Source organism: Rhinopithecus bieti, unplaced genomic scaffold (assembly GCF_001698545.2).
Source record: "Rhinopithecus bieti isolate Rb0 unplaced genomic scaffold, ASM169854v2 scaffold_74731, whole genome shotgun sequence".
Lineage (NCBI taxonomy): Eukaryota > Metazoa > Chordata > Mammalia > Primates > Cercopithecidae > Rhinopithecus > Rhinopithecus bieti.
In genome coordinates, this window is record NW_016827918.1 from 507,058 (window position 1) to 531,909 (window position 24,852).

Genomic DNA, 24,852 nt, shown 5'->3' on the forward strand with positions numbered 1-24,852 from the left:
CCAATTTTAACCCACCATATATTTGTGTTTCTTCTCCCCAGTCCCTGGCTCCACTTCTTCTGCCACAAACGTCAGCATGGTGGTATCTGCCGGCCCTTGGTCCAGTGAGAAGGCAGAGATGAACATTCTAGAAATCAACGAGAAATTGCGCCCCCAGCTGGCAGAGAACAAACAGCAGTTCAGAAACCTTAAAGAGAAATTTCTTGTAACTCAAGTGGCCTACTTCCTGGCCAACCTGCAGAATAAATACAGTAAGATCTCTAGGCTCACCATCACGAAAGTGATGAATGATGTCCTGTCTTCTCTCTGAGAAACTAAATGCTCTCTCCATCAAAAATAATTTCATCCTTCCTGTACTTCTAGGAAAACAGAAATGGGTATTTTAACATTTTGTTAAGGTTGGAAGACAGAGGTACCAAAGTATTTAGCAACTTTCCATGTTTGCAGTCAGGTGGGGGTGGGACTAGAGTTCAAATCCCAGTTGTTGCTTTCTGACACAGGCACAGAACGACCTGTTTTCTCCAAGAGGCTCAATCATGTTTTCAAGAATCCTCTCTGTACCATATAAGATCCTGCAGACAAGTAACATCTAGTCTGTTGTTCTAAATGTCTGGGACTAGTGAACTTTTATTCAGTATAAGATTCTGTTGAGGCCCAAAAGGCAAAGCTCTGTTCTAGTGACCCTGAAGGAAAGTTGGTGATAGTACCCAGTACTCGCTCTGAGGGGCTTCAAGAGGAGTCTGCTCCCAATAGAACCTGTGGTAGCTATAAGTGGCAGCATCAAGAGCAGGGAGTAGGAGCTGGGTGTGGTGGTTCATTCCTATAATCCCAGCACTTTGGGAGGCTGAGGCAGGCAGATCACAAGGTCAGGAGTTTGAGACCAGCCTGGCCAACATGGTGAAACTGCGTCTCCACTAAAAATACAAGGATTAGCTGGGCATGGTGGCAGGTGCCTGTAACCCCAGCTACTTGGGAGGCTGAGGCAGGAGGATCCTTTGAACCCAGGAGGCAGAGGTTGCAGTGAGTCAAGATAGTGCCATTGCACTCCAGCCTTGGGGACAGGGCAAGACTCGAAGGAAAAAAAAAAAAGCAGAGAGTACCCTGGTGAGAGGGAAGTCCTGCTTCCTGCGGCACAGGCTCTTGTTCCTAAAGAGGAAGAAAGATCGCACCCGAGAATGTGTGGAAGTAGCAGTGCGGTGTGCATAGCAGGGACCCTGGGCCTGTATCCTGAGCTCCATCCAAGTTGCTTGTCTTTTCTGATCCTCAGTTTCATCATTTGATCATAGAGTACTACAATAATACCTACCTCTGTAAATTGCTGCAGTGAATTACATAAGCTATTTCTTGCCAATCTCCTGGAACAGTTACTGGCACAGAGTAAACACTCTCTATTAGTTCTTCATTGTACTGTTTCTAAATTAACACAAGTTTTATTAGTATTTGGGCATATTTCCTTTATGGCCTTATGGTCTTATGTCTCATACTTTATGCTTCAGATATGATTCTTAAAATCTTATCTGAAGATATGATTTAAAAATCTTTGACATACTTGTCCTTGGAATTCCCAGTAAAAGGGAAACCATCAGTCCCATAGTCCTAGGAGCCTTCCCGACTGTACAAGAAATCACTGCTTCATGGTTCAGTGCAGTGTTTTAGAGGAGAGGCTGAAGGCTTGGGAAAGTGGCCCCGCATTCAGAGTCAGACCTCAGGGGTTGTGAATTCTGACTCCACTTTGTTGTGGTTGAATCATCTTGTCAACTTCCTTGATGTGCCCTTGAGTTTCTCTTTCTTCATCTCTAAATTTTGGAGGATCAGATGCCAGAAAGTCGGGAGACTGAAGAGTAAAGATGTGGAAATCCCTGCCTAGAGCCTGGTAGCGGGGACAGTTTTGTCCTTGGGATGGACCTGCCTCCTGCCCTGTAGGCAGTGACCACAGCAGCATGTTCAGCCTTCCACTGAGGCAGGCGTGTCTGTCTTTTCTCAGAGTATGAAGAGTGCAAAGACCTCATAAAATCTATGCTGAGGGATGAGCTGCAGGTCAAGGGGGAGAAGCTTGCTGAGCAGCTCAAGGAAGCTGAGGAGCTCAGGTGAGGGGGCCCTGTGGGGCAGGCAGGTGGGCAGGTGTGTAAATCTCTGATGTACAGCAGCTCAGCGGGGAGAAGTAAGAGCTAAGCTGGGTGAGGGAAGGGCAGGAATTGCCATGGCAGGCTCACGATACACAAATATTTATCAAACAGAGAACAAGGATAATAATAAGTTATGGGTTGCAGTTGTTTCTCAGAGCCTTGTTTTCTCTTTTTCAAACAAGTAATTGTTGAGGTGAAACTTGCATAACACAAAATTAACCAAAGAAGTGGGAACCACCCAGCAGCATTCAGTGTACTCAAAATGGTGCGCCATCACCACTGCACTTATCCTTAGTCAGAATCACCTCCTGACTGACTGCGGCATCTCATTCTTCCACTCAATCAATGTTGCCTTCTTGGTCCTGTCATTCTTTTCTTCTTTCGTCTTTTCAATTCGCCCCATCTGCACTCGGCCTCATTTCTGTCCCTGACTTTGTATCTAGTCACCACAAGATGCATTATGTGTATTTACACGTGGAAATGTCCGTGGCCAGAGTGAGGAACTGAAAGGATGTCTTTTTGAAACGAAATTAGGAAGACACCTACTTTTGTTTACAGAAGAGAAAGATGAATGGAACATCATCAAGGATCTTACAGGAGTCCTCTCTGATACAAAGGAAGCCTGTAAACCATTTTCTATTCTTTCTCTTGGCCACAGACATTCCTTTAAACATGTGCTGACCTTCTGCTTGGAGGTCTCCTTGAGGACATTGTCTCAGAAATCTCTGTTGCAGTATTAGAACTGATCACTCATCCCTTTCCACTGTTAAATGTTCTCTACCATCTCACCTTAGGCAACATAAAGTCCTGGTTCACTCTCAGGCACAAGAGCTGATCCAGTTAAGGGAGAGGTTACGGGAAGGGAGAGATGCCTCCCGCTCATTGACTCAGCATCTCCAGGCCCTCCTCACTCCAGATGAGCCAGATAAGTCCCAGCGGCAGGACCTCCGAGAACAGCTGGCTGAGGGGTGTAGGCTGGCACGGCACCTCGTCCAAAAGCTCAGCCTAGGTAAGGTGGCCGTTGGCCCTGATGACCCAAAACCCCAGGCTTATGAGAGATTCCAGACCTCCACACTTTCACAATGACAGTTGTATTGGTGGGGTTTTTTTCCACTAAACATATGTGGCCATGACATGACCAGGACTTCCTGGGTAGGAACGGAGATGGGAAATCCATGGGGTTGGAGGTCACAGTATTGCAAATATCCCTCCTTCCTTGATGGAAGGTGGTCTTTGGAGCAAGAGGCAGTATCTGTCTAGTTTTAAAGGACAGGAAGGAGGCTGTGACGGGAGGACGCTTGTTAGAGTGAAAAGAGCTCTGGACTAAGAATGAAGGTTCCCAGGCTGTCTCTTCAGCAATGTTCTTAGTAACTGTTGGTGAGTGATTTATTTATCTTTCCTGAGTTACTGTATCTCATTCTGCAAAGGCAGACACATTATCTCTTGCAAGTGTCTCTATCATTCAAATGCTGGAACACTTACGATTGCTTTCCAAAATGAGATGAAGCCTCTCACCGTGTGGTGTTGGAGAAGGCACTTGATGTGGGGGCATTTGGTGGTAGGAAGTGCTTCAGACTGGAGCACTCCCCATGGAGAGAATGCCCCTGAATAACACAGCAGAAGCCACGTGGAGGGCCTGTGCAGTCTCCTGATGTATAGAGGACTGTGGGACAAGTTTGTCCTCTCCTAAGAGAAAGAATTAGTTTCTAAATGCAAACTGTGACAGGACACCAAGCCCATGCCTGGGAATCAGATCTGTGGCAGGATGAGGGAGACAGCTGCCAAAGGCCAGAGAGAGGCTGCATAAGCCTCCAGTGATATGGGGAGCAAAAGGTCTTTTCAGTGTTTGGCCACATCTTGATGGTGGCCCTCCAGATCAGAAATGCATTGCCTGATGGATCAGGAAACCATGCCAGGGCATTTTGTTAAAGATAAAACATGAGAGCTTTCAGTCCAACGCTGACCCATCATAGATGTTCATGTCTCTGTGCACATTGGGCTGACTATGCTTGCAGAGTGTGAAGTGGGAAATATCTGAACAAACACTTCTGTATTTACAGAAAATGACGAGGATGAAAATGATAAAGCTGAGGAGGTTGATAAAGTACAGGAATCACCTGTCCCCAGGTAAGACTGAATAATCAGGAGCAGGTAATGGGTGGTAACATATGGAAAAGGTCTCAGCAAGAACACAAGGGGAGTGAAGGTAGTCACAGATTCCAGATGCAGGATAAAGAAAGCTGCAGAATGCACTGATTTTTTTGCACTCACCCAACAAGGAAATAGGCCTGTTAACATGTTTGTCCATTGTCTTCATGGTACCTGTAAGCAAGACCCTCAATAAACTCACCAGCCCCAGGGACTTCTTGCACACACAGAGAAGGTCTGTTCTACCCTGTTGTGAAAACCGGGAGGAGGTGCAAAGCTGCTTTCTCCATGGTTGTCTTTAGGCTCTTGTTATGAATGATAAATAGCAAAGAGGCAACAAGCAGAGGAATTAGGAAGTACCTAGCAAAGTTAAACACCAGGAAAAGTACCTAGACAAAAAAATTTACATTTTATCTCACAATGTTAAAATAAAAAGGCCTAGAAGGCGCACCATGTCTGGAGTCTATAATAGGTCCAAAGCCTGCATTCCCTTGGCCACAGTATGAGAAATTCAACCCAGCTTAGAAATGGTGTGGCAGCTGTTGTCTCTCTGTGTGTGCTGTGTGTACTATACAGGGATAGCTGAGTCTTCATCCTCCTCAGCTCCTATCTGTCCAGTGCAATGAACACTGATTGCTCTCTTCCTCTCTGGCTCCCATGGCAGCCATGCTCCATTGCAGAGAGAAGAGGATTGTCTGTTCCCTCTTAATGGGAACCTCTTGTTTGCTTTCTGGAACCACTCTCTTATGCCTCTTGTCAAAACCAGCTAGGACTCCCTGGGGTCCAATCCCCCTCGGTTTAATCTTCTGTCATCTCTATCCCACCTGGCTCGTTAGGGAGGCGCAGAAGGCTGAAGAAAAGGAAATCCCTGAAGACTCACTGGAGGAATGTGTCATCAGTTTTTCAAATAGCCACGGCCCTTCTAACTCCAACCCTCCTTACAGGAACACAAAAATCACATTTGAGGAAGACAAAGCCACCTCAACTCTGATTGTAGATGGTGAATCCTCTCAAGATGAATGGCAGGATGCTCTAAACATTCTCCCAGGTAACCTCTATTTTCCTTGTGTCTCATACCTCTGTCTAAGCTATGGAAGATCAATTCTGAGGATGGGCTGTATACACACATATTGGTTTGAGTCAGAAACTAGGATGGAGCTAGGTGCAGTGACTCACATGTATAATCACAGTACTTTGGGAGGCCCAGGTGGGTGGATCACTTGAGATCAGGAGTTCAAGACCAGCCTGGACAATATGGTGAATCCCATCTTTACAATAAATATAAAAAATTAGCCAGGCATGCTGCTGCATGCCTATAGTCCCAACTACTCAAGAGGCTTAGGTGGAAGAATTGTCCAAGCCTGAGAGGTAGAGGCTGCAGTGAGCTGTGATTGCACTGCTACACTCCAACCTAGGCGACAGAGCAAGACCGTGTGTCAAAAAGAAAAAGAGAGAGAGAGAGAGAAGTGAAAGAGGAGAGAGAGAATGAGAAACTAGGATGGAATATTAAACACAGATACCAGTGGATCAGAGAGCTTTCCTGTCCTCCTTGGCCAATGTCATGCCTTTGTCATCCTGGCCCCAGTATCAGGTTACTGGAACAGAAGCAGGTGTGACAAAGCCATAGCTACCCATGTACAGGAGGAGTACAGGAGGTATCTGTCAGGCCTCCTAGCTCGGTTCCTATGTCTCTTGTCAGCTGCAATGGTGTAACTTGTGTCTCTGAACAATGTCCATGGAGTTTCTTTGCCTGTCTGAGGCCACTGACAGCCTTGTCCATTTATTTGAAGATGTTGTTTCCCTGGTTTCACTCTCCTCATCTCCAGTCTGGATCTCCTTTAAACCAGCTTGTCTCAGCTATTCAGTCAACTGAAACCAGGACGTCAACACTTGTACCCTTATCTTGCTTATAAGTTTCCATAAAGCAAGGCTGGGTCCTGAGTTCTTCACCCCATGAGTGGCCACTGTTTCTGTGTAGCGCCACAGATTTCTTTTCTTTCTTTCTTTTCTCTTTCTTTCTTTTTCTTTTTTTCTTTTTTTTTCTTGTGATGAAGTCTCACTCTGTCACCCAGGCTGGAATACAGTGGCATGATCTTGGCTCACTACAACTTTTGCCTCTAGGGTTCAAGTGATTCTCTTGCCTCAGCCTCCCGAGTAGCTGGTACTTCCAGTGTGCGCCACCACGCCTGGCTAATTTTTGTATTTTTAGTAGAGGTGGGGTTTCACCATGTTGGCCAGGCTGATCTTGAACTCCTGACATCAAGTGATCTGCCTGCCTTGGTCTCCCAAAGCGCTGGGACTAGAGGCATGAGTCACCTGCCGGCCCCACGGATTCTTTTTTAAGCAAAAGTTGTTAGAATTAATCTATCAGTTCAGTTTTCTATATAAATTTCTCTAACCATTCATTGACCATGATATATGAAGAGATAAATCAGTATTGCAGCAACACTTCTGGAAATCAGTTAGGGCAATTTTTGAAAATCTTAGGGAAAATGATTTAATTGTTTGTGCTGACTCAGGTCAGAGGATTTAAGATTAAGATCTACCAGATGAGGGAGATTTTGTCCCACGGATCTGAAAAGCAGGCTCATCTACTTCTGTCAAGACTTAATCTAGGGCACATTAGAATGTTCCTGTCAGTATATCACATTCTTACACCGAGAATATTTATGTCCTTGTGCTATGACTGGACACTGATTTGGTCTTGTGTGAAGCGTGATTTGCTTAACGTGACCTGCTCTTCTGAATTTGTTTACAGAAAATCAAAATGATCATGAGGAAGAGGAAGGGAAAGCGCCAGTGTCCCCCAGGTAACTCTGTAGATTTGTGGGGTGTTAGTACAACAGTGACACCTGGAGCCTGCAGATCCAGGGAAAAATAGAAAGTGATGAACAGAACTGCCTCATCCATTCATCCAGCTGCAAATTATACGTTTTAACAATGCTGTCTTCTTGATTATGGTACTTGAGTAAGTTACAAATTTCTTTCTTTTTTTTTTTTTGAGACAGAGTCTTGCTGTGTCTCCCAGGCCGGAGTGCAGTGGCGTGATCTCAGCTCACTGCCAGCTCTGCCTTCTGGGTTCACGCCATTCTCCTGCCTCAGCCTCCCAAACAGCTGGGAATACAGGCACCTGCCACCATGCTAGGCTAATTTTTTTTTTTTTTGTATTTTTAGTAGAGACAGGGTTTCACCATGTTAGCCAGGATGATCTTGATCTCCTGACCTTGTGATCCGCCTGCCTTTACCTCCCAAAGTGCTGGGATTACAGGTGTGAGCCACCGCGCCTAGCCAGGTTTCAATTTCTTAATCCCCCCCCTTGCATAGGAATATGCAATCAGTTGAGCCAGGTGAACTAACCAAACTCATGGATGTCACCTGTTCTCTCCCATGTGGTTAATCCAGAGTGAGATGCATGTATGCTTTCTACATATTTGATGCCAGCGTGTTGGCAAGTATTTCATTACAAAACAGGGAAATGGTAATTTATGTCAAAATATTTTAAAAATGGGCTTTGAAAAGACAAGATCTGTGTATCTGGAATGCCTCAAGAGCTGTGTTTACTTGGGTGCTGCATGTAAACATCAACACATTTAGGCATAGGAAGCCAAGCCCTGTGTCAGTTCTCTGCACTGCAAGTCGTGATCGCAGTTTACAGGGAGAGTCTGGACCTCCTGCAGCAGCTCGTTTGTGGCAAACGCGCTGAGCACCTGCTGCTTGCGTTTGCTCTGTCCCCAGGGCAGTCACATCCACCCCACATTTAGAAGGATAGATTTTTCTCTCTTGGAGGAGACTACCCCTTTGGTTTCTGTGACCACTCCCTTATGTGTCCCATGAAATCACCTGAGATGCTGTGGTGTTTAATCCCTCTTGTCACTCCTCTCCTGTCTGGTGCATCAGGAAGCTGCAGGAGTCTGAAGAGAAGGAAGTGCTGCAGGACTCCCCGGAGGAAAGTGTTTTGACTTCCTGTAGTCACCATGATATGTCCCAATCTTACCAGTCTTGCGAAGGCACTTTCTTGGCACTAGACGAACAGAAAGTTTGCTCTGCTCAGGATGTAGCCAGCGAACGCTCCAATTCCAAAGGGGAGGAAACCCCACTTGGCTTCCCAGGTAGGCTCCCTATTCTTTGCACCCCACAACCGGTCTAGAATGACAGATGCCATACCTTTAGGCAGACCCTATACTCATATACTGGTTAGAACCAGGCTCTAGGATTGAGTTTGAAGAAGGCATCTCATGAGTCAGAGAGTTTTACTCCATCCTAGCCCCAAATTGCATGTCATCTTTCATCTTTGCCCCACTAGCAAATCACTGTACCCAAGGTTGACCTGACAAATTCATATGCACCCCTGCGGCCTGGATGCAGGATTTATCCGTCAGTCCTCCCAATTTAGATTGAATCCATCATCTCACATGGGATCTTCTACTTTTCGCTCCCAAACAGCCTGAGTTTTTATGCTGTCCAAGGCCATTGCAGCCATTTCTATATTCCTGGGGCTGTCATTACTCTTGTTCCCTTCTGTCAAGCTAGACACTGTCTCTTTTTAGTTGGCTTGTCTTAGCTAAGTAGTCTCTGAGTACCAGAACATGAACACCACTATTGGACTTTTGATGTTTCTCTGAAAGAAAGCTGGGCCCTGAAACTCCCTACAAGATGAAAGGCCAGTGTTTCTGCATAGCATGAGAGATTCTTTTGACGCAATCTATCCATCTAAATGTGAATTCTACAAAACCACCAACAGTAGCTTATCAGAAGGAAACATGCTGAATACTGCAGTAACCCTCCTAGAAAGCATTGAAGTGGATCCCCAGGATCTCTCAGTAAAAAAGGATATGTTTAACAGTTTGCTGTGGCTCAGGACAGAAGGGACTGTGATGATGACCTGTTATGTTAAGGAGATTTGCTCCATGGCTCAGGAAAGTAAACCTAGTGGCTTCTCACAAGGCTCATGCTGAGGCCTCCTGAAAAGTTCCTCTCACAATAGGCTGTTATTACACTGAGTATATTTATGGCACTGTGTAGGTTTGGACACAAGTTTGTGCATGTATGAATGGGATCAAGTTCACGTGACTGGTTTTCTCTCAATGTATTTGCAGAAAAGCAACTTGGTCTTGAAGAGGTGAAAAGACAAGAAACGATTGCTCCCAGGTAATTGAGAAAAATCAGGAACTGTCAATTCAGGGGTGATACAACTCATATCCACAGAGAACCAGAAAGTCCTGAATATACCTAATTCATCCCTTCAGCCAACCAGAAATGATCCTTTTGAACAATGTTTTCTGTTTTCATTGTGATACTTGTACTATTTGCCATTTCTTATTAACTTCTCAAGTTCAGTACACAAAACCAGTTGACCTTGTGAACAACTAATCAGTCACAGAGATTTCCTGCAAGCAGATATGTTCTTCTTATGGTTTCAACCACCCTGAGATGCATATCTGCTTTCTGCTGGTTTTGCATTAGCACAGTGGTGAGTATTCCACGGCAAGAAAATTTGATAGAAAAATTATTATTATACCATGCCACAATATTAAGAGAAAGGGGACTTGATGACATGAGATTTTGGGGATATTATAATGCCTCAAAATCTGTGCTTACTTGGCCAATACATATAAAATTCAATACAATTTAAGAAAAAAGAATGAAACCACTGTTATGGGACATGATAATCAGTAAGTCTGACTGTACCATACAGAAACACTCAGTCTCCTTCCTCAGAAAATCATAATCTGGCCAATTCATGGAGTACCTGATGCTTCTCTCTCTCTTGTCTCTCTTTCCCTCTCTGTATTGCTCACCTACCCCATGGCAACCACACTGCAACCCACCAAGAAGAGGAGAATATTGAACTCTTTAATGGGTTGACCATTTGCTTTCTGTGATCACTCCTTCATGCCTCACTTGAAATCCAGCTAGGGCTCTGAAACTTTTTGGATTAATCTGTAGTCCTTTCTACCCTGCAGGCTCAGCAGGGAACCGCTGAGGGTGGACAAGCATGAAGTCCCCCGGGAGTTACTGGATGGATGTTATTTGATTGCTTCTGTTCTTCCTGACCTGACTCACTCCTGCCAGCCTTATAGGAGAACTTTGTATTCTTTTGAAGAAAAGCAAGTCAGCTTGGCTCTTGTAGACAGTGAGTACTCCATTGTGAACATGATAAATCTCTAATTGGTGCCCCAGGCAGACTTTGTAATCCTCGCACCTCACACTCCTGGCTGGACTTAGACGTGTCATTGGTGTGGGCATGACTCATAGACACAGGTTGATTTGCTGGACCTTAGGCTGTAATGTTGGCTCTCCTGCTACCCACCTCCTTCTGTATGACCTGGTTCCTGACAGGCCATGTATCGGTGCTGGTCTATGGCCTGGGGATTGGGAGCCCCTGTTCTAAATCATCAAAACCTGAGTATTTGGTGAAGAAGGCTGAATGTTACAGTTTCCCTCATACAATGCAGTTTAGCTATTTGCCTAGAGTCTGTGGGGAAAAGGATTACTTCACTGTTTGGCCAGAGTCAGAATGGAGGATGTTGGGATGATGGCCTACTAGCACAGGCAGATTTTGCCCCATGGCTCAGGAAAGTCAATAAGCCAGTTCTCTCAAGACACTACCTTATGCCTCCTGAAATATGTCTCTCACAGTATCCTGTTCTCATACTGGAAAGTTAGATGTCTCTGTGTTAGGACTGGACAGTGAATTGGACATGTGTGGAGGGGAATCAGCTTAATGTGACAGCCCTGTCTGAATTTATTTGTAGAAAATCTAAATGACCGAAAGAAGATGGAAGACCAACAACTACTGTGCCCCAGGTAAGTCTCAGGAACTGTAGACTGTTTATTCACTGTTGACAGCTGGAGACTCTAGACCTAGGTAAAACAGAAGGTGCCATATATATACATATGTATACACACACACACACACACACACACACACACACACACATATACATATATATATCCTTTCAGCAAGTCACAAATTATCCCTAGTCATAAGACTGTCTGTTTTCATGGTGGCACCTGCATAGGATCCCATTACTTCCTCCCTCTGACATTTAGTAACCCGCAGTTGGTTACTCAGGTCAACACACCTGACTAGGGAGTTCCTGCAATTGCCCCTTCTCTCTTGGGTGTGAGGCCACAACCAGTGTGATGCAGACTTGATTTTGGCTTGTTTCTCTTCATCATGTGTTAGGACTTTGGCAATAGGAAAAGGAACTAGAAAAAAAACCATAGCCTGTCACTATATTGAGAATAAGAGGCCTGCCTGAAGGTGAAAGGTTTTGGAGCCTACACTTCCTCTAATGCTACAATCATGTACCTATTGCATATCAACTTCAACTCATTTTATGCAAAACCACTGAAGCCACTGCTTTAGTAATCTCTCCATACTGTGTGTCATGAGGGTGATAATAGAGGGCTTCCTTTCTCCCTCCCCATCGCCTTATAATCTGGCCAGTTCCCTGAGCACAATCCCACACCACATTCCCTTGGAAGCCACACTTATACCACAAATTAGAGGATACTTTTCCTCCTTTTAAATAGATTCCCATCTCTGATTTCTGCAACCATTGTCTCAAACCTTCCACCAAATTCAGATAGACCTCTGTGGCACCTGATCTTCCATGGATTAATTTTTAGACCTTCCTACCCCAACAGGCTCAATAGGCAACTACTACAGGTGGAGGAGCATGAAGTCCCTCAGGAGTCATGGGATGAAGCTGACTCGACTCTTCCGATCCCTCCTGAACTGACTGGCTCCTACCAATCTGATATGAGGAGTGCCCTGCATTCATTAGAGGAACAGCAAGCCTGCGTGGCTCTTGACGTAGACAGTGAGTACTCCATTGTGAAGGTGATATAAGTCCTAGGTAGACCCCAAAATCCTTGGGCCTCCCACCCATAGGTGGGCTGAGAGTTGTCAACACTGAATTGGACCTAGATATACATGTAGATTTGCATCACTCTGGAATTGAGTCTGAAACAAAGACGTAAGATTGGGTCCATGAACTTTGGCCTCTTCCTAGTCTCAGGCCATTCTTGTGGCATCCTGGATCAACTGTTAGGACACTGGACCCCAAGCAGGTGTGAAAAATTCACACCAATGTACGTAACACATGCCCAACAGGTGTCTGTCAGGCCTCTTAATCTGAATAAACTTTGTCTTGCCAGCTATTGTGTTCCTTACAAGCTTCCTTCCCCAACCATGTTCCTTCAGGTTCTACGCCTGCCCAAGGCCAGTGGCATTTTTGACTACATTTCTATTAGAGATATTACCCAGATTTCAATGAATCAAGCCTCATTCTCTGTGTCTTCGATGTTGGCCTGTCTTAGCAGAGCAGTCCATTACCTTTTGTTATGTTTGCAGAAGCAAGACTGGGCCTCGTCACTCCTAGATGCCACGAATAGCCAATGTTTCTTTATAACACCAAAGATTCATTTTGATTCAAGAGTCTGTTGATTCCCCCCTTCATTCTAATTTCAGTGTCTAACATCCTCGCAACCATGAACAATGTGGGTATTTAATGATAGAAAGCTAGATATTTCCGCTAGAAAGCAGTTGGGGTATTTGCTTTAAATTGGTGTGAAAAATGTTGCCGAACTCTTTGCACAAAATCAGGAGTGATGATATTGGGATGATGATCTACCACAACAGGGAGATTTCACCCCTAGGCTTAGGGAAGAAACCCAGAGCACCTCTGTCATGACAGGACTTCAGGCCTCCTGGAATATTTCTCTCACAGTGTCCCGTTCTCCCACTGAGGAAACCGATGTTCCTATGTTAGGATTGCACAGTGGAATGTTTGTGTGTGTAGGGGAACCTGCTTAATGTGTCTGTCCCTGTCTGAATTTATTTGCAGAAATTAACAAGGATCAAGAGGAGCTAGTAGACCAAGACCCACCATGCCGCAGGTAACTCTGAGGAATCATGGACAGTCAATTCAGTGTTGATATCTGGAGACTCCACATGCAGGGAAAATCAGAGTGTGCTCAATATACCTGTTTCATCTGTTCAGCCAACCGTGAAATAGCCATGTTCATAATGTTGACTCTGTTCATTGTATACCTGTATTTGTTTTTTCTCCTTATTAATCCCTGTAAATTGTACTAGTCTGCATTCAGTTGACTCTGTTGAACTGATCAATCACAGACATTTTCTGCGGTCCTCTTTTCTGTCCTTTTTGCTTAAAGTGAAGAAGAGGTGCACATCTGATGTCTGCCTCTTTGACAATACCATGTTTGCAAGTATTTGATAGCAGGAAAGTAAGCGAAAATTACTCATGTCCTGCTACAATATTGAGAGCAAGTGATGTTGAGGATGCACTCACTCTGTCTGTGAAGCCTTAAGAGCCTGTATTCATTTGGCCAGTGATGCTAATTTCAACAAATGTATGCAAAAGTGCTGAATGCACTGTGTCATGGCTGTTTCACACAGGGATTGTTCCATCTCTTTCCTCCTTCTTCCCCAGCTCATTGTCTGTCCAGTGCACTGAGCACCTGCTGCTCTCTGTCTCCTGCTCGAGACAGGGAAGCATCCTTGTATCTCTCTGAGGGGACTGTCCTTTGCTTCCTCTGGTCCCTCCTGTGAGCCTCCCTATAGACCCAGCTGAGTACAGTGGTTTTGATTCTCTCTGGTGTTTACCTTATGTCGTCTTTACTCACCAGACTGAGGCAGGAGGTCCCGGAGAACTCCCTGGATGAAGTTTACTTGACTCCTTCGGTTCCCCATGACCTGTGTGACTGCCACCAGGCTTATAGCGGCACTTTGTACTCACTGGAGGATCAGCTCGCCTGCTCTGCTCTAGATATAGCCTGTGAATACTCCAGCCTGAAGGTCACAAAGCTCCACTGTTCTCCCAGGCAGCCTCTATCTGTTTTGCTTTGTGCAACTTGTGCAGGTGAGGCAGTTCATCTCTGTAGGCAGGCCCTGTATACTGAGCCTGTTTTGAATCTGGCTCTTGGATCTAGTTTTAAGCACAGACATCCACTAGGTGAAACTTCCTCTTCTTCTGTCCCAACTGGCTCATCTGTCACCTGGCATCTTCTCACAAGAGCAGGCTGTGCGTATCCAAACAGACCAGAGAGGGGGATGGTGAGGGATCATTGCAAAATCTTGACAACAGTAGCTCACCTGGAGAAATCTGTATAACAGACCTTCTTGTTTTATTTTATTATTTCATTTTATTTTACTTTAAGTTCTGGGATATATGTGTAGAATGTGCATGTTTGTGACATAGGTATACATGTGCCATGGTGATTTGCTGCACCTATCAACTCGTCATCTAGGTTTTAAGCCATGCATACATTAGGCATTTCTCCTAATGCTCTCCCTCCCCTTTCCCCTCAACTCCCAACAGGCCCTGGCATGTGTTGTTCCCCTCGCAGTGTCCATGTGTTCTCATTGTTTAACTCCCACTTATGGGTGAGAACATGCGGTGTTTGGTTTTCTATTCCTTTGTTAGTTTGCCCAGAATGATGGTTTCTAGCTTCATCCATGTCATTCACCCTGCAAAGGACATGATCTCAATCTTTTTTATAGCTGGTGTAAGGAAGGTGTAAGGAAGGGGTCCAGTTTCAGTTTTCTGGATATGGCTAACCAGGTTTCCCAGCACCATTTATTAAATAGGGAATCCTTTCCCCATTGCTTGTTTGGTGAGGTTTGTCAAAGATCAGATGGTGTCATTCTTTAAGATAGGGCATCTCTCTTTTCTGAAATTATGTTGCTAACTGCATGCCCTGAGCAGTGCCCTTATCTCTTTTCTGGCCACCCACACGTGCTTGCAGTCTTGCTCAATTATTTTGGAGGTCTGTTTCATGATTTCTGTGTCCCAAGGAAGATTCTCCACTTTAGGGGTCCCCAATCCCTGGGGCCATGGACCTGTGTTGGTTCATGACGCACAGGAGGTGAGCAGTGGGCAAGCATTGCCGCCTGAGCTCTGCCTCCTGCCAGATCATCAGCAGCACTGGATTCTCATAGGAGCTTGAACCCTATCGTGAATTGTGCATTTGAGGAGTCTAGGTTGTGCACTCCATATGAGAATCTGATGCCTGATGATCTGTCACTGTCTCCCATCACCTTCAGATGGGACCAACTAGTTGCAGGAAAACAAGCTCAGGGATCCCAATAATTCTATATTATGGTGAGTTGTATAATTGTTTCATTATGTATTACAATGTGATAATAATAGAAATAAAGTGCACAATAAATGTAATGTGCTTGAATCATCGCAAAACCATCCCCCCTACCCTGCTCCATGGAAAATTATCTTCCTTGAAACTGGTCCCTGGTTCCAAAAAGGTTGGTGACCGCTCTTCTACTTCCTCTGTGGTAGCTACCCTCCACTGAAGCAGTCTAGTGTCCTTTCCTCCATGCAAGGCCATAGCTTGCATCCTCTGTAGAGCGCTAGTAGATTTTACAATGGGATTGTAGTTTCAACCACGTGTTGGTCTCAGTGCTATATTCTCACAGAAGCCATGGACAACTAGTATATCTGATGAGGTGCTGGCCTAATTGATGAACAAAGCAGAGTGGTTCCTGTCCCCATGGTCTTCAGAAAACCCTTCCTCTTAGCAACTTCCCCTTGAGACAGCAGCTTCACAGGATGTGTAGAGAAAAATATCCAACATTCATTTCTTCTCGCTCATTCTATTTTTTTTTTTGAAACGCAGTCACTGTGTCACCCAGGCTGGAGTGCAATGACATGGTATTGGCTCACTGCAACCTCCACCTCCCAGGTTCAAGCAATTATTGTGCCTCAGCCTCCTGCATCGCTGGGATTACAGGTGCCTGCCACCACGCCCAGCTAATTTTTGCCTTTTGAGATGGAGTCTCGCTCTTGTTACCCAGGCAGGAATGCAGTGTCACGGTCTTGTCTCACTGCAACATCCACCTCCCAGGTTCAAGTGATTCTTGTTACTGAACCTCCCAAGTAGCTGGGATTATAGGTGCCCACAATCATGCCTGGCTGATATTTGTATTTTTAGTAGAGATGGGTTTCACCATGTTGGCCAGGCTGGTCTCGAACTCCTTACTTCAGGTGATCCACCCACCTTGGGCTCACAAAATGCTGGGATTAAAGGCATGAGCCACCGTGCCTGGCCTCATTTTGCCTTTTTAGTGGAAATGGGACTTTACTATGTTAGTGAGGCTGGTCTCCAACTCCTGGCCACAGGTGACCTGCCTGACTCGGCCTCCCAAAGTGCTAGAATTACAAGCATGTGCCACCATGCCTGGCCTAATTATTGGGGATTTTACCCATCAAATCATCTTCTAGTAAGAGCAAGGAACTCTGTGATGTCCCCCAAAATATATGAATATTTTATAATGAAATTAGCAACAATGCCAGGTGCAGTGACTCACCAGTAATTCTAGCACTTTGAGAGGTCGAGGGAGGGGGCTTGCTTGTGCTCAAGAGATTGAGACCAGTGTGGGCAACATGGCAAAACACTGTCTCTACAAAAAATTAGCAGGACATGGTGACACACACCTGTAGTCCCAGTTACTACTCGGGGGGCTGAGGTGGAAGGATCATCTGAGCCTGGGAAGTTGAGGCTGCAGGGAGCTGTGATTGTACCACCACACTCCAGCCTGAGCAACAAGGAGACCTTGTCTCAAAAAAAGAAAAAAGAAAAAGAAAAAAAGAAAGAAAGAAAGAAAGAGAGAAAAGAAACTAGCAACAAAAATGTTGGCCTCTATCCTATTTTGGTAAGTGCCTTTGATGTTGGGACAATCCCCTTTCCTGTTTTCCATTTCTCCCTGAGTTTTTTTTTTTTTTTTTTTTTAAATATGGAATGCTTCACGAATTTGCGTGTCATCCTTGCGCAGGGGCCATGCTAATCTTCTCTGTATCGTTCCAATTTTAGTATATGTGCTGCCGAAGCTTTCAAAGAAGCAAAGACTTTTTTAGGATCACAGCAATTCATGAAACAGAAATAAAATACACATTGACTTTGCATCGGCTGTATGCCAGGCCCCTGGCTAAGCAAGCTCTGTCCTTGCTGTAACTCGTTCAGTGCTCCAGGGACACTCCCAAGTTTGCGGTGGCATCTCCATGTTAGAGCTGAGGACACCGAGGCTCAGAAAGGTCCACTCACTTGCCCAGGATGTCTTCACTAGTTGCGGTGGGAACATAAACCCCATATCTACCTGACTCCAGAGCGCAGTCGCTGTTATTTCTGTGTTGCCGAGAGAACATGTCAGGGCTGAGCCGACATGGGTGCTCACCCTTTTTTCTTTTGTAGAAATTAATTTGTAATGATTTCAAGTTGAAACAGAAAAGTTGCTAGCCTGGTATAAACAACTCCTGCAGCCCCTGGCGCAGATTCCCCTAGGAGGAATGCCTCTGTGCACTTTGTCTGGGAGCAGAGCTAGTGGCTCCTCCAGTCCCTCCAGGGGGACCTACAGCTCCATGGGGCTCTCCTTGGAAAATCACACAGGGGATGAAAGGTCTTAGTCTCTCCCCAGCCCCTGTCCCCAGGGTTTCTACTCTCAACTTGGCCATCCTTGAGCCCCTGTAAATCTGCAGGGCTCTGTCTGAGGAACACCTCAACCAGGACAGGGCTTCTACAAGGAGGAAGGGAAGTGCTCAGACACATGTCTCAGAGGTGACATGCCTCTGATATGGGCCGGCTCTGCCAGAGCATCATGAAACAGGGGCCTGGGGAGGCGACAATCCTCCATGCAGATGAGTGGAGATGAATGAATGCACCTTTCAAATTACACAAGGATGCATCCTGTGTGTGGGTTCATGACAATAGTGTGTGAATAGTGTGCACAGTGCACAGCCCTGACCCCAGCAGTGGTTTCCACAGGTGGTCTGCTCCATCCATCCTCTCCCTACAGAGGAAAGCTTGGTAGAACCAAGGAGGATACAATCTAAATGATCACTTGATCTATTATTGAGCACTTTTTCCCACCTGCCCAACTCACAATACTACCGTATTTTAGAAGCTTGAGAAAATGTTTTCCCTTTTCTCCTGAAAATGCAAAGAATATTCAAAGTATAAGTTTAATAAGACTCAGTAGTCTAGCGAAGAGGGACAAAATGACATGACAAAATTAAGTAGTGATAATTAAAAACATTCCTAGACATTGATTCTAAATAGCAAGTGCAGCGGATCAGAAAGAGAGACCTGTGTTTGCCCCGTCTTCACCCATGAGATGTGTTGCTTCAGCATGTTGTTCTCATTTGCCCAATATGAACTATCTTAAAATCTTAGAGTGTCCTAAGTGACTGATGGTTAACGATCAGTAAACTGTGCCCTGAGTAACTAAGGAGGCCACACCAAGCCAAGAGAAGTGCTCCTGGACAAAGACCCAGAAACTGGAAGGCACCCTGTGCAGGGCTGGGCCAGGGAGCAGCCAGCCTGACCCCAGGGGAGACTCTGTGTGAGGGAGTGGTGGGAGGTGATGCTGGATAGGATCATGGGGCAGAAGACAGAAGGAGGATACAGGCAGAGTGAGAGGGGAGAGGGGCGCAGTGGGCGGTGGAGAGTTTTCAGAAGCAGAGTACGAACGTGAAAAGAACAGGGCTTTTGGGTGATAAATTGCTTGTGGTATAATTGCTCGTGTGGAGATGGCAGAATCAGAGAAAGCAGTTGCAGGGGTGTATGAAGTCAGGCATTAGTGATGAGTCTGATACACTGTTCTCTCAGGAAGACGAAGGAGAACAGATACACGGAAGGCATTTTAAGAAAACTTAGAGAAATCTTGGTGAGAATGAGAATGTGCAGAGGGGAGGAGAGAGGAGCCCTGCAGCAATGTGGATCAGGCCCTGCGCGCCCCTTCCCTCTTCTGAGGCAGATCTGGACTGGCGTGACGCCACTGGAAGTCTTTCCTTAGTCCACTTTCTGAGAGTGTGATTTCCTCTTCCTGTGGAAATAGCAATAATTTTATGAGGGGTGNAAAGCAGTTGCAGGGGTGTATGAAGTCAGGCATTAGTGATGAGTCTGATACACTGTTCTCTCAGGAAGACGAAGGAGAACAGATACACGGAAGGCATTTTTAAGAAAACTTAGAGAAATCTTGGTGAGAATGAGAATGTGCAGAGGGGAGGAGAGAGGAGCCCTGCAGCAATGTGGATCAGGCCCTGCGCGCCCCTTCCCTCTTCTGAGGCAGATCTGGACTGGCGTGACGCCACTGGAAGTCTTTCCTTAGTCCACTTTCTGAGAGTGTGATTTCCTCTTCCTGTGGAAATAGCAATAATTTTTATGAGGGGTGCCGCCTGGACCCCACTGGTGGAGCAGGTAAGATGAGGACTGTGCTCGGTGTTATCTCCCTACAGAACCACACATGCTGATAGGTAATACCTGTGGCCCCTAAGTGTCCGTGAGGGGACTGGCCCCTTTAATACTTTGCTTATGGCTGCTGAGACCCTCTATATGGCAATAAGATGTATATGTGTGGGCAGGTGGTAAAACCATTATAGGCAATAGGAAATTCAAAATGTCCTGGAACCCTGAAGAGCTTTCCTCATTTAGTATTTGGTGTATAGGATCCCAGGCCCCTTTTCCATGGTTCTTTCTCAAAGCCTGGCGGCTCTAACTCTTGCCCTGTTCTTATACCCCTGTGTGTGGAGAGAAACAACTCCTCCTCTCTTATGCTCTGAGGGCTCTCTAGAACTTTCCCTCTAGGCCACCAGAAAGAGATCAATAATGACAGAATAATTAGCATGACCTTGTTAGCCAATCCAAAGCCCTCTGGGCTGAAACAGGGGTATTTCACTTCAGGGACGCCCAGCCTGGGCATCTGCCATCTCAGCATCCCCAGGCACAAACAGGAAAGGGTGACCATGCCTGCATTTACATGATGTCTGTCTGTGTGGCCTGGGTCACTGGGTGGCTTTACTGAGAGGCAGGGACATCAAGGATAGGCATTCTGGGCATGCGTAACCAATGGAAAACTGAGGTTGTTCCTACTGAACACCCTTCTCTTTCAGCTCCCACCCAGGCAGCTTGTCCCCACGGGCCTTGGAGTGGAGACATCAACCACCACCTGTCAGAGGTGCAGGCTTCACAGGCACAGCCGGAGCTGAGAACCCTGGTGCCCAATTGTCTGCAACTGCAACTGGATCAAGGGTTTGACTGTGGCTATGGCTTAGCCAGGCAGGGTGTTTCCTCCACCACCTGTAGCTTCACAGCCAACGCTGATCCTGGGAAGCAATGGCCCTTCCAAGGTAGGGAAGGAAAGGGGACCAGGAAGCTCTAATCCAGGTGTTGGTGGTCATGGTGCTGTGAGGGGAGGAGACAGTGGGGCCTCTTCATGCTCTCTCAGAGTCAAGTTGAAATCCACGATGCTCCAACCCAGTGAGGTGAGCAAGAGCCTGGGGTTTAGGATCAAATTTGCTGTCAGGCCCTGGCTTTGCCACTTTCTGGTTGTTCACTTTGACCAAGGTTTTTGTCTTTTTGCTATTTGTGTCTCAGTTTCCTCATGTGAGATACCTGAAAAATCGTATCTACCTGTAATCATTATTGAGAGTATTAATTATGATAATTTCCAGAGGGCTGGATTCAATAACAATTGCTCAATAAACCTATGAATAGATAATATCGAATCCTTTTCTCTTTCTGGCAATTTGCACTTAGAAAGTGACTTCACATGCGGTGTTTCGTCTGCGGTAGAGCAATTGTTAGGATCTCTGCTTTCTGGGGACCCCTCTTCCATTTCTTTCTTAGAAAGTCTCCTTTGCCAGCTTTCTTCCTCTCATTACCCATCCCTTATGAGGCCAATTTTCCTTTACCAGACACTTTCAATAATAACCTATTAGGCACGTTCAGTAAAAGTGTAAATCCTGGCCCAGAAGTCAGTCTCCCGACGTATCCAGCTTCTGCTTTTTCAGTTTTTTTTTTTAAATAAAAGGGCAACCTTCTCATGGAAAGTGTACAAATCAGTCTCTTTCATGAAACTCCATTTAGTTCATCATCTCTACTACGTCCACAGCCACGTCCTCCGTTTCCTTCTCCCAGGGATCCACTTCTGCTCAGATTTCCTTAAAACCCTGGGTCGTGTTCATCCTTACCCTCCGTCCCACTCAATATCTTCTCCTGGATCCCCTGGGGCTGCCTGGTGCTCATCTGTCAGGCGATGCCCTCAGCTGAGGAATACGGAGACCCATGTCCTCAGGAGGGAAGGTCATGTGATGTAACGAGCACCATCTGGATCCCTGGAGAGGACACACGGAAGGCGCTCAGTGAGTGTCAGGGAATGTGTAGTCCCTGACATGCGCCGTGATAACTTCGAATATTTAAACATATTTCTTCCCACTGGAATCTCTTTTGTTCCTCCATGGATTCCCACACCCCCAGCCAAGACTCACCCCACTGGCTCAGACACGCCCTCTCTTGCTCATTTTCCCTGGAGTCTAGAGCATGAACCAGGCTCCAGGTAAGAGGACAAAATGAATGCCTTTTGTTTTATTTTCCTTCACCTGGTGATTTCTCCTGGCTTTCCAACTGGTCATTTTGTTTCTCACCACACTTTTTCTTCTCTATATTCTCATGTTTCTATTTTTTTCCAATTTTTATGGATGAGAAGAATGGTTATACTGTTACATTCAATAGCTTCCAAATCCCCGTATAATATTTTTATTAGATTAATATGTATATATAGGTATATACATTTGTGTCATTTATCATATATATTAAGCATATTTGGTGTGTATGTTATATAGGGTATATATACATGCAGTAGATCATATAATGATGCAAGTTTTGTAACTTCTCCATGTTTAGTCTTCCTGGTTCTTTTCTCTCATCAGCTGCTGTCACCTCTGTCTGATCTCACCTCTGTGCCCCATGGGCTGCTGCCCTGTCAGGCCCTGCCATCGCCTTCTCCTGTTTGAGTTCAGTTCTGATTTCACTTTGATTTTGCTTGAGTTTTATAATCTCTTCCTTCCCAAAAGCACAGTCTATATACAGTGTGATTTCCTTGCCTTATCTACCTGTAATCTATTTGTGTTTCTTAATCCTCTGTTGTTTGAATATTTTTGTGAATTGGGAGTGTCTTTGCTTCCTGGCAATCTTGTCATTACTGGGTAATGTAAGAAAGATCAACAAAAAGAAAATATCAAAGTGACTCCATTGGCTTTGGACGCCACTTTTCCTTATTTGACATTCTTTGAGTAGAAGGAAAGTCACAGTGAGAACATGGATGCCAGTGGATCCCATTGTCTGTGGTTTTATTTTCAGAGCTGGGTTCGGAGCCTTCCCTTGGAATGAAGAACCCTCCCCAGCTGGAAGGTGATGCTCTTGAAGGCTCAACCGACAACACACATGGGCATCAAGTCATTGGCCACATTCATGCCTCAAGTGTCCTAAAACCAAAAATGATCAAAAGAAAACTGCCATTCAGCAAGTGGAGACTGGCATGCAGATTCCCTGGCCTGCAAGCTTAGGGTACGAAGGTAATCACATCTACGGCTCTTAGCTGCACTCACTCCTTATTTCTGTCTGTTTATGATGATAGCTCATTCTCCCACTGCTTTTCTCTTCCCTATTTGTGAGTATTGTTTGAGGCCCCTGCTGCTTTTCACATCCAGGTTCTTCCCATAGTCTGCTCTCCCGCTCCTTCCCAAAAGACTGGGACATGGAGTTGTAAGGGAGTGGGTTTCTCTGCAAAGGGCCCTCTCCTTCTACAGCCCTCTGCTTCTGAGTGTGCATGGTTGACGCTGAGCACATCCTCTCTGGGAGGTGTGAAAAGCCATCACTCTGCTCTGGACAAAGGGGATCAGAATGAAGGGGTCATCGGCTGCTGGTTGGGCATAGGCAGGTCCTCATATCTGCACTCCAGGCTGACTGGAAGTTCAGGGGTGTTTTCTTCTCACTTGTGGATGGCACTTGCCCCTTCAGCTAGCCAGAGGCTGAGGCTTCAGCTCATCCTCCCAGCAGGAGCTCAGTTTGCCCCTGGGCTATCACAACTTAACAATCCCTCCAGACTCAGCCGTCAGCAGGACTTGACATAGATGCTCTTTTCATTTTTTCTTTTCTCTCTCCTACAGATACCAAATACTGCTGGAAGGATGAAAAGATGTCACAAAAAGTAGCTTTTCCACTTGATGAAAAAAACTAAAACAGCAAAGCAAGTTGAAGTTCAAATACAACACTGCAGGGGTCCTTTGCTGAGGACTGAATTTTAGACACAGAATGCTCTTGATGATTTCAACCCACTAGGATCCATTGATTTGAGAAACCACAATCCGTCCCATTTCCACTTGTGATGAATACCCAAGGAGACTAATTCCCAGATGGACAAACAGCACTGAGAGGCTTTAGCCCTGTGCCTCTCAATTCCATCCTGTAGAGAACAGGAGTCAGGAGCTGCTGGCAGGAGACAGTATGTCACCCGAGACTCTGCCAGTGCAGAATATGAACAATGCCATGTTCTTGCTGAAAACGCTTAGCCTGAGTTTCATAGGAGGTAATCACCAGACAACTGCAGAATATAGAACACTGAGCAGGACGACTGACGTGTCTCCTTCACACAGTCCACGTCACCACAAATCACACAACAAAAAGGAGAAGAGACATTTTGGGTAGAAAGATAATGTAGCTACACTTCTTTAGTTATTTTGAACCCAAAGTATCTCCTCATCTTTTTGTTGTTGTCATTGATGGTGGTGACATGGACTTGTTTGTAGAGGACAGGTCAGCTGTCTGGCTCAATGGTCTTCATTCTGAAGTTGTCAGAAAATTTCCTTATGATTAAATTCAGCCTAAACATTTTGCCAGGAACACTGCAGAGTCAATGCTATGAGTTTCCAACCTCAGCTCATCTGCAGGCAGAGAAGGTCCGGTTTGTCTGTCACCATTATTGTTACATCAGGACTGGTTACGTGGTTAAGGAGGGGTCTGGGAGATCTGTCCTTTATAAAGACACCTTATTTATAATTAATTTGGAAAGTGGTTTGAAAAAGGATAAATACCCTGTATTCTAACAATCTTCCTCTGAGAATTTCATCATCAATTAATCACCCCTGGCTGTGTCAGTTATTATACTTATGTTTGTACATTGGAAATTTCTATCTCAGTTCTTACTATGAACTTATTTCTGTTGGCATTCTGTTGTGAAAAAGAATATTCCCTGCCCAAATTTTAACTTTCATCCAGGACTAATTTTAGTCTATTAAAGTTAAAATGTTTTTGTTTTAAATCTGTTTAATTAAAATATTCTTGCCTATCATTCTGGACTAGTAGATTTTTTTTACATACAATGTTTTAAGCTTTTATTATGATTGGTTTTGGTGGATAAGTATACAGATTAATAAAAACATTCTTATTTCCCTGTTTACATTTTAAACTCTTCCATATTTTAGTCTACATTTATCATATGCAGTAGTAGATGGTATTTACTACATTTCTTTATCAATGCTATTTTTTCTTTGTGTGTGTGTGTGCGTTTTGTTTTTTATTTAGGAAGGGTTGTGTACCTCATGTTTAACATTGCTCATGTTTAAACTAAAAATGTTTTGACATCACTAGTCCCCTTTTAACTTGATACACTTCTAATATTTGGTTTATAATTTTTTTTTTTTTTTTGATACAGAGTCTCGCTCTGTCACCCAAACTGGAGTGCAGTGGCCGGATCTCA

General features: G+C 45.1%; 1 protein-coding gene across 2 annotated transcripts; it reads left to right on the forward strand.

Annotated features, from left to right (window-relative positions):
* Positions 1-37: 37 nt before the first annotated feature.
* Positions 38-24,366, forward strand: LOC108523528 (putative neuroblastoma breakpoint family member 7). Of its 2 annotated transcripts, none has more exons than XM_017864168.1 (16): positions 38-251; positions 1,985-2,087; positions 2,921-3,135; positions 4,187-4,253; positions 5,111-5,322; positions 7,033-7,084; positions 8,172-8,383; positions 9,371-9,422; positions 10,238-10,407; positions 11,030-11,081; positions 11,928-12,103; positions 13,130-13,181; positions 13,935-14,167; positions 20,207-20,443; positions 22,455-22,661; positions 23,264-24,366. In XM_017864168.1, exons 1-15 carry the CDS (start codon positions 77-79, stop codon positions 22,658-22,660), a joined length of 2,214 nt encoding a protein of 737 aa, XP_017719657.1. In that variant the 5' UTR covers positions 38-76; the 3' UTR covers position 22,661; positions 23,264-24,366. The 2 variants fall into 2 exon arrangements, with proteins under 2 accessions (XP_017719657.1, XP_017719658.1); XM_017864169.1 differs by having other exon boundaries at positions 5,219-5,322; positions 22,455-22,669.
* Positions 24,367-24,852: the final 486 nt, after the last annotated feature.

What these genes read in the sequence shown, in the direction of transcription:
- LOC108523528 (XM_017864168.1), top strand. Translation starts at nt 77, where the DNA reads ATGGTGGTATCTGCCGGCCCTTGGTCCAGTGAGAAGGCAGAGATGAAC. An exon ending in CAACCTGCAGAATAAATACA is followed by an intron (nt 252 to 1,984) that starts GTAAGATCTCTA and finishes GTCTTTTCTCAG; the next exon opens with AGTATGAAGAGTGCAAAGAC. An exon ending in GCTTTGTGCAACTTGTGCAG is followed by an intron (nt 14,168 to 20,206) that starts GTGAGGCAGTTC and finishes CTTCTCTTTCAG; the next exon opens with CTCCCACCCAGGCAGCTTGT.